General features: G+C 38.5%; 1 protein-coding gene across 3 annotated transcripts in view; it reads left to right on the top strand.

The window, feature by feature from the left end:
• The window catches only part of ARHGAP6 (Rho GTPase activating protein 6), a 158,693-nt gene extending 148,281 nt beyond the window's left edge, over positions 1–10,412 (top strand). For all 3 annotated transcript variants that reach the window (XM_027725641.2, XM_027725643.2, XM_027725642.2), the window contains exons 11-13: positions 5,206–5,468; positions 7,141–7,221; positions 8,306–10,412. In XM_027725641.2, the coding sequence (XP_027581442.1) occupies positions 5,206–5,468; positions 7,141–7,221; positions 8,306–9,012 (1,051 nt within the window). In that variant the 3' untranslated portion in view covers positions 9,013–10,412. The remainder of the gene's footprint in view (positions 1–5,205; positions 5,469–7,140; positions 7,222–8,305) is intronic.
• The last annotated feature ends 1,711 nt before the right edge of the window (positions 10,413–12,123 follow it).

Raw genomic sequence — 12,123 nt, 5'->3', positions numbered from 1 at the left:
AGGAAGAGGTATACAAGAAATAGTTAAGTTTTAAACACCTAGGGGGAAAAGCTTTCTTCAGTTATAAAATTTGGAAATAAAAATATATGCGGAATGTATTGTGTTATAAAGGATTTTATTAGTTTGCTAACTTAACCACATGAACAGATAACATACAGTAGGAAATTATCACAGATATCTGATTTGGGGTAATTTTCTCTATGTGAAATAATTTCAGCTAGTTTGTCTAACTGACAAGTAAACATGTGTGTATTTAGATCACGATAAGTACAAGATAGTTTACAAGTACATTAGCTGTCTTTTACACTTGTTTCACATTTGCCACGAGCCAGGATTACAATTAGGAGAGACTGCAAATCACATGATATAAGGTAAAGTCTGTAGAGACTTCTTTTTTTAAACCCTCAGTTTGGAATGATCATATTATTTCTAACTCGAGCTAATGCAAACCTTCATGCTGGATTTCAATGTCTATATAATAAAAAGACGTAAAATTGTGTCTCACGTGTGACTACACATATCAATTGAGCATAAATTAGTCACAAATCATTGTGGATGTAACAGGTTACGGTTGGATCCTGTTTCCTTAATTGACCTTTCCTTGAGCTTCCTTACCTTTAGCCAGCATGCACAGTTACAGGAGAAAATGGATTTATTGTGGAAAGGTGGTCACAACTGACAAAAGGCATTTTGTAAGGAAAGGTTCTGAAGCCAAATAGGAACGTATAGCTACATTAGTACTAATTTATTGTGTTTTCAGTAATGGGCAGATAAATATCACTGAGATAGGAAAAACTTACTATCTGTCATTTTTCTTCTACTCCGCTATCATGTAAGTGATTTATTTTTAATGTTAATGAGATATTTTTTCACTGTGATTGCAACTTCTTGGTTAAGATATTCCAGGCAATTAGAGGGAATGTTGCTTAAGTGTTATTGCTAGGAGTGTGATGCTCTTAAGAGATGAATCTATTTCAGAGTATAATCTCAATTTTGAAGCTACATATTTGTTGCTTATTTTTCCAGTAAGAAATGTGAGGCAGTAGACAACAAGGAGATGTTTGTCTTGATTTCATAAAAATGAGACTTCAAAATGCATCCTTACTGCTCTTGGAAATTGCCTGGTCACGTACTCAAGATCCAAATGTGGATCTGTGGAAGAGAAAAGTTTGCATATTTTTGAGACAGTCTTCATCAGAAGAGCTAGTTGGCTGCATATAGTAGAGTATAGAATGAGCATCAAGACTTTTATGTCACATTAATTGCTTTGACAGTCCTGCTTCTGCACTTGCCCTCACATTTCTGCTTTTGCTGTCATTATAAATACTTTCTTGGCTCTGGTCTAACAGAGAAGACACAATCTCTTTTCCTCCCCAGAGAGGACAAATCAGATATTTCTCATCTTTTAGTTCTCTTAAGAGCTGAGCATTGTGAACGGTGTGTCAGGGAATTTTTGAGAATTGTTCATGGTAAAGCGCTAATTACAAATGGCAGCAATTGTGAAGTGTGCTTTTGTGGATGACTCCCCAATTTTTTGTATGTTGGCTTGATGACAATGGAATTTGGGGTTTACAGCTGTAAGATGAAGCGTCTTTAAACTAACAAAAAATAAAATCTATTTCTTATGATTATTTATTGCTTATAATGGTTAGTAGTCCTTTTAGAGTAAATGAGTTTCAAAGTTACAGAATTTTTTTATGTTTTTGGATTATGATGATGGGTTTTAATCCATCTTAACTGTGGCACAAAGATGAAGCCATAGGTCATACAGTATGTGTAAATGCAGTTTTCAAAACTGCAGAGGCCCTGTGAATCATGGAGTCCTCTACCCTGTTACAGTAGCAACCACATCATAATCCTATAGTAATCTGGTTTTTTGGTGGCACCTGTGTTGCTCAAATATGTGTGGAAATTACTGTGTGCTGCCAAGCCATCACACTCCATATGATTTGCCTCTTGAAGGCATAATTGTTTTCCCACTCAGAAGCTTTAAGGTATAGCAGAAAAGGGGTTCTGCCAGAAACAGATTTCTGTTTTGATAACTTTGATGCTGGTAGAAAAGTAGGAATATCCTCAGTAGAAGTATTACTATTAACATTTTGCCAGTTTATCCATACAAGTAGACTCTGGTGACTAGCATAAATTCATAGAAGGATGCCTGTTGGTTTGGAATCTGAAATCGTATTTTTGAACTCATGTGGCATAGGTTGATTTTGCAGCTTTCAAACCTTTCCATTTGTACTTAACCACTTTTTAAATATTTTCCTTAACATAGTTCATAACCACTGGAAAATACTTTACGTGCCTTCCCGTTTCTCACATTTGATTGCACAGAATCATCTATGGCCCCCCTCTGTGGGGGCCATAATCTGCCCTTCTTCACAGACTGCATATAAACAAGTGGGTATCTTACGAAGTTTACTTCCCAATTTAGTTTTTCCCTGGTGTGTGGGTAAAGAATCTCACTATCCAAGGGAAGAAGAATTTTGAATTTTAGTAAACATCTGTTTGCTAATGAACTCAAACAATAAAGCAAACAGATGCAAAAGTTTTGTTTTAAGGAATTCATGAGAATTTGTTCTTTGCAAAGATACAAACTGAAGTCTTTTGCAAGTTGTGTTTTATTTTGTTCATGAAGAGCATAGCAAATGTATGACTTCAATTTCCAGCTTTAAAGTACTCAATCCATTTTGATGATTTTTTGTAGTAAGATTGACAGAATCCACAGGCACATCCTTTGATTTTTAAAGCTATATTTTCTAAACAAATTTGAAAGTTATTTTATATATATATATATATATACATACATATATATATATATAGACACATATATAAAATAGCATGGTCTTACCAGCAGAAACTGTAAATCAGTTTAGAAACTTGAATGTTTGAATCTTTTGAAAGACTTGAAAGTTTCCATTCAGGTAAATTTTTAGCAGGAGCTCTGTCTTGAGAAGAGATAGACTATAACAGATCATTCAAGGTAAGACATGAAATCAGTGTTTCACAAAGCTCAAATTTATGTTCCCACATTCTTTCATTTCCATTTCTGTTTCCCTTCTTCCTTGTGTTACCTTGCCATGGCTGAGTGGTGGTTTACCTCTGTCTTTGCCCTATGCAGTACAGTTAGGTTTTGGTGCTGCAGAGATTTAGATGTGATAAGCCTTTTTGGTGTCACCAGTAGTGTCACCAGTTAGTGCTAAGTATGTCTGTAAGCTGGCGGGGTGAGCTTTAGATGACATTCGGTCTAGAAAGCTGGAGAGAAAGACATTTGGTCATAGGAAACCTATAAATTCTAACAGTTCTTACCTTTTCTAAGAGGTCTTTCTAGTTCTTCTTAAATTCCCAAGACATTACTTAAATCTCATATCATTTTGCAAGGGTTTTTTAGAACTTAGGAGGGCAAAAAAAGGAAAAAAAGGTTTGTAATAGAATTATACATACTTAAAATACAATAATTCCTCAGTGTGTGGCTGTTTATTGATTAATTTTTGTTGGACGCATCTTCAGAGGAGAAATTGAGATGGGAGGTTACCTAATTGAGGCTTTTTCTTTCTTCTTTTTTTCTTTTTTTTTTTTTTGAATTAAATTAATGACTCCTCAACATTAACACACTGGGAAGCCTGGAAAAGAGCTACTTAGCCAAATGGCAGTTCTATTTGTTTGAGTAAGCCCCAGTTAAAGTTCAGGATAGGATCAGTTCAGTGATGGTTTTCTCACTGAGAGTGAGGAGTAACCTTATTTAATTAATTCCCAATGCTTTATGGTTTGTTTTATACTGAAAAAAATGAATATTGACTAACATAATATTCATGCTGTTGAGTGTATATATTTTATTTTTTGGGACATACAATGTGTAAATGTGCCAGGTGAAAAAAAAACAGCTTGAAAGTTAAGTTTTGTTATTATTTCTGTATTAATATTTAATGTTCTGTGGCTAGCTGTGTGTTTTCTTTATTTCTGCAGTTTTATTTCATTTGTCTGGAAACGGGGTTATTGTTCCATAACGAGAAATGAGTTTTGGCTGCTCACACAGTTAAAGCTGTCTTTGGATTTGACTCTGAGAAGGGCTGAGCATTTTCAGACATTTACAAGAATGAGCCTCTGTTGTATCACATTTAATTAGAACAGATAGTAACAAGAGGTCACAGAGAAGTGTTTGACTCAAGAGAAGGAAAAGATGAGCATGTAAAAAACAAAGGTTCAGAGAAATTAAAAATGAGTAAGAGAAATATTAATTAGAGAATTAGGGAAAAATAGGGAAAAAAGTTATGTTTGTTTACAGAGTATTTCTACATATTCTTTGTGATGTTCAGTGACTCACAGTGACTCACAGCTTGCCTCCTGTTCTGTGTAGTAAACTGTGACAGTTCAAGAAATCTCCCTCAATGTTCCCAACACATTTCAAAAATTAGTTGTCTCTCTGAGCCTTGGTTGTACTTTGTCAGGGACTTTGTTTGCCTTTCTTTGTCCAAATTAAATGCAGTTGCTGATGTAAAGGTGAAAAGGTAAAAGAAGTTGTAGAAGGTATCAGGAGAGCCATTTGCTTGTTGCTGCAGTCATAAGTACGGTAGATACGTCTATTTGTCCCCTATACAATATTTACCTTCTGATGTGTCTAGAAGAAAATCATTCTCATAGCATGAGAGGTGAGCTGAGTGCTTGATTTCACTGACTGCAAAACTTCACAATAGAAGAAATTATTTTAGCATACTGCTTAGCATCAAATTAATTTTCCCTATCGTGCCCTCAGCTTTACTGCTATAACAAGCTAAATTGTCAAGGTAACATAAGGAATTGATTCACTGCTTAGTTTCCTGTGGTTTACTGTACAGTTGTGTGGGGTTTTTTTTGTTCTCGACGGCAACATCCTTTGAGTTTGAGTGGCCTCTGCTGGCCATTTCATGACAAAAGTTTTACTCATGGAAAATCCACCTCTGTAACTGCTTCTGAAGGGTTTTCATTTCAGCAACTGTGACCATTCTCGTGTATTTGATTTTATCTGTATCATCATAGAATGGTTTGCGTTGGAAGGGGTCTTAAAGATCATCTAATTCCAAACCCCATGCCTTGGGCAGGGACACCTTTTGCTAGACCAGGTTGCTCAGAGCCCCATTCAACCTGGTCTTGATGTTAAACTGCACTTCTAGCTGTGAACATAAAGCGTTTTTTATTAATAGTAGTTTGTTTATCAAAATTTATCAGGAGCCCTGAGATGATGCGGTCAGAAGGTTCCTACTCTGCAGGAGAAAGACATTCTTCCACAGACTCCAACAAAGCTTCAAGTGGCGATGTCTCCCCATATGACAACAACTCCCCGGTACTGTCTGAGCGCTCACTGCTGGCATCACAAGAAGAAGTTGCTCGCAGCCCAGATAAGCTGTACAAGGTACCTGAGCAGTACACGCTGGTTGGACACTTGCAGCCTAAGCCAAAGGAGAATTCTTCTGCATCACAGGCTGGAAAAGGTATAGTGCCTCCTGCTCATGTTCCTCCTCCTCAGTGACTGATGGGGATTTCTGAAGTAATTGAAAAGTGCTGGGTTTGGATTATCAGCTACCATGATTTGAGGAGCCATCATGTAAACAACCTTACAAAAAAATGGCAGACCAACATCCTTTTTTTTTGTGTTGAGCCCAAAGGGTCTGTGCTGAGTCCTCCCCATTAACTCAGCCAAGTGTCAGGGATGCTCTTGGTATAGCACTTCTCAAAACTTGGAGCTATTTTTAGGAAAGTAGAACTATGTATGTCCTGCTTTTCAGCCTGTGACAGCATGGCAAAGTCTAGTCCTGATCTGTGGGACTGTAATGCCTACAAGGTTATGGTCCAGACTGGAAAAATCTGAGACTTCAAGCTACAGATTTTCTCCAACTGTAAAGATTTACCTCAACACCCTCTCACTGGAGACCATAGCCAAGCTGCACAGCTTTACATCTGCAGCCAATTACACACCAAGCAATACTAGTGCAGGGATCCATAATTTCTGTAGCTACTTAAGGAGTGCATACCTGAATGATTTCTTTGGTAAAGAACTGGGGTTTAGTCTAATAGCTCACCAGCACTTCAAGATACTTTTCCTATAAAAATATGTATTAAAAAAATTGTCATCCATGAAATTCATACTTAGTGAGTCAGACATAAAGAACTTTCAATGCTTAGGGATGCACATAACTGTTTGGTGATATTTTTGAAATGGTTTCATTTCAGAGGTAGTAGTTAGGCACTTCCCTTGGGAATTAATGGGATTTACACTAATATCTCAATTATATGCTTTATAAATGCCAGTGGGCATTTATCTTTCATATTCAGCATCTAAATCTCTGAATGGGTTTAAACATTTGTTCAGATTTCTATTAAGCTATGAAAAGGAAATCACATGAAGTTTTATCGTATTAACCATCTTTTGGACTTTAATATCCATCACAACGGTAGTGGGCCATGACAAATTAGGGAATTCCTCTACTGACAGATGGAACCAGAAGAAGGCATGAAACTGTTTATAATCCAGCACAATGCCTGATATGTGCATTTCATTAAATCTCTATTTTGTGACTGCACTTCCATGTAAGACCAGCAGCATCTTTGGGTTGATAGAGCATGCCTTACAGTGACCCCTGGGGCTGGGGCTGCCTGAGGGAGCTTTGCCAGAAACTACCTTCTGTGGACCAAATCTTCCTGTTCCTGTGGCAAATTCTCTGGCTTCAATAATTCAGAGGACTTAAGGACTCAGCCCACTCAGGCGCCCTCCCCACACAGAGCTCGCTGAATCCATTGCAGGATCTGAACCTGAAACAAAAAATAGCTGTGAACAAATACATAGAATACTCAGGGTTTGGAATGGACTTTCTCAGCCTGCCTTTATAGGAGAGGTGCTCCAGTCCTCTTATCAATTTATAGCCCTCCTTTGGACTTGCTCCAACTGTTCCATGTCATTATGCTGGGGACACCAGAACTGTATGAAGTTCTCCGGGTGGGGTCTCACATTTGAGATGTTTGTGTTAGGTGCACAGTAAAGATGCTAACAGATGTTAATGACTCTGATAACATATACAAGGTTTTACCATTCCACTGGTATATTTCTAAATAATGTCTTTAAGAAGATTGATTCATCATCTTTCCCCTGCTTTTACTGCTGTTTAGATGTTTCTGAAGATCATTTTGATATCTGGGGCACTTGGCATTCAACGCTGAAAAGTGGCTGCAAAGATCCAGCAATGACAGGTCAGTTACTTCTCAAGTTTTAAGCCCAAATCTGGCAAAGACAAAAACAATTTCTTGGTTTCAAGAAATCGCAGTGAAACCAGCGGGAGAATTCATATTGTCCAGGGTTGGGCTTTTGAAAGGTGACTCTTCAGTAGAATACAGAGAAGCACAGTGGTTATACTTCTTGGTATTTAGTGGAATACAGGGAAGCAGCAACAATTCAAACTATCAAAGATAATATAAAAAGTAATTTTAAAGTTACTTCAATAGATAGTTTTATATTCTTTTAAAATTCATAGAGTCATAGAACTATAGAATGTTAAGGGTTGGAAGGGACTTTAAAGATTATCTAAGTCCAACCCCCTGCCATGGGCAGGGACACCTCCAACTAGACCAGGTTGCTCAAGGCCTTATCCACCCTGGCCTTGAACACTGCTGGGGTTGGGGCATCCCCAGCCTCCCCAGGCAACCTGTTCCAGTGTTTCACCACCCTCACGGTAAAAAATTTCTTCCTAATATCTAAAATTTCCTAAATTTTCCTAAATTTCCCCTCTTTCAATTTGTGCCCATCACTCCTTGTCCTATCACTACTGTTTCTGATGAAGAGTCCCTCTCTGACTTCCCTGTAGGCTCCCTTCAGATACTGAAAGGTTGCTATGAGGTCTCCATGCAACCTTCTCTTCCCCAGGCTGAACAGCCCAAACTTTCTCAGCTTGTCTTCATAGGGGAGGTGCTCTAGTCCCCTTATCAACTCATGGCCCTCCTCTGGACTTACTTTATTGGAAGGTGGACATCCAGTGGAGATTCCTGACCTGTCCTGCCTTTGTTTGAAAAATGTTAAGTACCGTAAGGCTTTATGGCAGAGCAAAGTATTAGAGTCAACAGGTAACATATTAGATGTGGTTCAGATCCATGTAGGGCTGCTGCTCCGTGTCCCCAGGTTCAGCTGGAGGTGGGGCTGATATACCTGCAGTGGCACAGCCTGATGGTAAAAGCCCCCATCCCTCTTCTACAGTGTGGTGAGGGGGAAAAGCATTAACTTGTTTAATGCCACGTAAATGGTTCTGCAGACTCATGTTGTCTTTCTGACTCTGTCCCCCAGGTTCTTACAGCAATATTTATGAAAGCACCTTGCTGCGACCCGGACAGTGCTCTCTTTCCCAGGGGAACCTCACCATGTATTCTCCTCGGTGGCAGGGCAGCTCCTCAGAATTGGACAGCGGCAGGCAGGTCATGCGAAGGAGCCAAACGACAGCTGCCATTCCCGAGTGTCAGCTCCATCCCATGGTGTCCCGCGTGTGCAGTAACGCACAAATTGAAGTTGGCAGCAGGAGTTCAGACCTGTCACACTCAAAGTCGGAGCAGCACTTGACTTTAAGCAGTGTGGAGGACCTCAGTGAGCGTGACTCGAACGCGGGTTGTTTGCAAAGCACAGCCAAGCCCTCCTACAGAAAAGAGCGCCCACCGCCCCCCTACCCAGGCCCAGCAAAACCAAGCCCTGCTTCGTCACAGCAGTCAAGTGTTTCTTCAACGTTGCACTCTTTGTGGAGACTTCAACGCCCAGAAAAAGGTTCAGGGCCGAGAGCAGCTGGAGGGCCACCAGCCAGAGCCCCTGACCAGGCCACCTCCAGGCAGGAGCGGCCGGCCCCGCACACACAAGCGGGTCACACCTGTTCCACAGCACCTCACAGTCAGAACAGTAAAAGTGTTTCAGAGGCGGACTGGAATGAGTGGCAAAGGGAGAGGTGGCAAATTTGGGAGCTCTTATCAGCCGATAACCCTGATGCTCTCCCAGAAACCCTTGTATGATCTGACTCTGCAGAGCTGCCACTCATACCTGTGCCTCCGTTTCATAGGAAAACAGCGGTGACATTGGAAAACAGGGAGGGCTTGTTTGTTTTATATCAACTGAATCGCATATACTTTTTTAAAACTTTGTTCACTTTAATTTTGTAACAGCACTGTCAAGCAGTTACTTTACAAATACAGTATGTTCCTGTTTTTCAGCAAACTTTTGAAAAAAAAACCAAGATGAAAATTTTAGTGTAATAACTGTGTGCATATGCTGTGTATAAGATAAAACTGTTGCTTTGATGTTGCTAAAAATGTATTTATATATCTGCAGTTTTGATGATTGTATATTCTGTAATGGGTATTGTATGATAATCATATATTATGTTTTCATATACAGATGTCAATCAATCATGACTGCTTTTTTTTTAAAATCACTGCACTTACATTACCGTGATATGCATTGGAATTCTATAGAAAGTGCACAAGCTGGTTTCTGTGCTTATATATATATATATATATATATATAAAAAAAGCTGTTAAAGGGGAAAGTTGTCCTTCTTTTCACTGCCTATTGAAAAACACTAAAATAGAGTGGAACATGAAAAGCCATATATTTTATAAGGGTAGTAGTGAACTTAGAGGGGAAAATACCAAATATTTTTTTCTTATAAATATGTTTTCAAAAAAATTTAAAATTCGGTACAAGATTGTAAAAGTATTTTTTTAGATTCTGGTAGGAAGCAACTCAGAGAATCAGCTAAGAGCAACATCATGCCTAAACCAACTAAGGATGTAGTGCAAAGGTCTGCCCTCCCATTCTAAAGGAAACCCAATGTTATATATACAGGATATAATATATATATTTATACATGTATGATGTTATGTATTGTTCTAAAACAATAAACTGGAATCCAAATTTTAGAAAACCAAACCCCATAAATTCAGATGCGTAACAACTGAGAAGGAATATGGCTTTTCCTTTGAAATAACAAAGCTCCAGCATTAAGAAAGTTAGAGAAGGGAAAAAATGCAGGCAGACGTACGAAAGGGAGTCAAGCAGAGTTTCAGAAATGAATGTGTGGTTTGGAGAAGCTCACAACTGCGTTTCTATAAATATTGTGCCAAAGTCTGGGTCAGTAATACTTCCTCAGTACCTATATGTTGCGTTGTTAATGTTGCTGTTTTATACACGTTGTGGTGTTTTTAAGTTGCAGAACGGTTTGTGACCAGCAGGTGGCAATGTGCCGCAGTGAGAAAATCCTTATTAACACTCGATAAGGGAAAATGTATCATATAAAAGAATTTTATAAAACATATTAGTCTTAATTTTAATGAAGTTGAAGACATATACAGTAATGTTGTCTTTAAGTTCTATCTTGTGCCATAATGATGGAATAAAAAGCTAAGTAAAACAACGAGCATATTTTTTGCTCCTTTTTTTGAAGTAAGGTTTATGGGGAAAATAATGTGGTTTTGTTACATTCTTGAGTATCTCTGTCAAAAACATGTAAAAGGCTTAGGAGCTTAAGGACCACCTTCAAATGCTACTTAAATATACAAGATCCAAGGTTTTACTTCAGTTTGAGGCTTAAAATCCATCATATAAAGAGTCTGCCCATCATATCTCCATTTCCTCTTATATTTCCATTTCCCAAATAAAGTTACAAGATAAAAACACCAAGCCAAGTAGAAAGGGGCAGGATTTGGCCTTTGACTGTTGTGGTTCTTTATGAATGCTGCGTGCAGAAAAAATCTCACTCTTTTCTGCTGGTTGCAAGGCTTTTCTAAATACCATCTTGATATGAGACTTTATAGGAAAAGGTTCTTGTGTCTACCTTGTTGCAGCAGCGCTGTGTCAATTTATTCCAAAAAAGGCAGTCCACCCCAAATTAAAATGATTGTAATATATAAGGAAGGAAAAAAGTGAGCTCTCACAAGCAATCTTCACTATTTGATCTTGTCTCAGTATTATGCCAGGCTTGGTACAGATTTGCTACAGGGAAATAACTCCCAAATAATCCTCAAAAACAGGCATAGTGTAAATCCTGCTGCAGAAGATACTATGTTCACTAGATATCTATCTCTTAATTTTAAAACCCTTTCTACATACAGAAGCACATGCATATTTTTAATGAAAGCTGTCTAAGGATATCTCAGCTTCATAAAGAGATTGCTCTCTGCCAGTACCTCTCTCTGTATGTGTTTGTAAATATCTGTATATTATCATCTACATGGAGTTTAAACAAAAGACAAAACCAAAATACAAGACCACTGCTGGAGGACAGCCTTGTCTGCACAAATTTCAATAAACTGTTATTTGGAAAAAAAGAAGGTATAGTATAAATTCCAATGGATTAAAGTGACACTAGCCAAGATTACATTATTTGTATCATTTTCACTTGAACAGGACAGAGCGGAATTATCAGAAGTAGATTAAGAATGTAATTTTTATTTGTACTTCTTTCCAAGCTCAAGTCAGTGACATAATTTTTATGTCTTTTTTTTACATTTCACAAGAAAAGTAGCCATGAAAGGTTGTTTCTAGTTTTTTGTTGGCTGATAGATCTGTGTGTGGTATCCCATTGTAGATCTCTGCAGTGTTTTTCTTCCTATGACACATGCTTTTGTCAGGGTCAAAAACCTCAATTCCAGCCTTTCTGGAGCATCAGTTTGTTCTGTGTTGCTGGTCTGGCAGAGGGTCAAGGACTGCTTTCTCCTCTGGGAAACACACGGGGTGTCTGAGCCTCACCTTGCTCCCTCTCTCTGTCTCTCTCTTTCTCTTCTTTTTGCATTAATTAAAAGAAAATAAAAAAGGAAGTAGTATCTCTGTTGTGCAATGCTGTAGCCTCACAGAGCTGCAGAGTGGTGGAGATGGTTCTCAGCCTCATTAAAGAGTATTTTGACATCAGTAAGTCCTTTTACAACATCACTGGGAACAGGGAACCACTGCTGTGCTTCAGTTGCTATTGGGGAAAGCATCTCGGCGTCCAGACACTGTTGCAGAGACCACAGAACTATTCAAGGCATGTAGACACCCACCCAGGCAACTGGGTCATAAAATGCTCTGTCTCTGAAAATAGCATTCATCTAATTTTTCTCAAGTGTAAAGCATCTCAAAAGGTGGTG

The sequence above is a fragment of the Pipra filicauda genome, unplaced genomic scaffold (genome assembly GCF_003945595.2).
Source record: "Pipra filicauda isolate LSUMZ 115617 unplaced genomic scaffold, ASM394559v2 scaffold477_size481170_pilon, whole genome shotgun sequence".
Classification (NCBI taxonomy): domain Eukaryota; kingdom Metazoa; phylum Chordata; class Aves; order Passeriformes; family Pipridae; genus Pipra; species Pipra filicauda.
The sequence above is the reverse complement of the archived record's forward strand: the minus strand, read 5'-3'. Positions and strand labels throughout refer to the sequence as shown.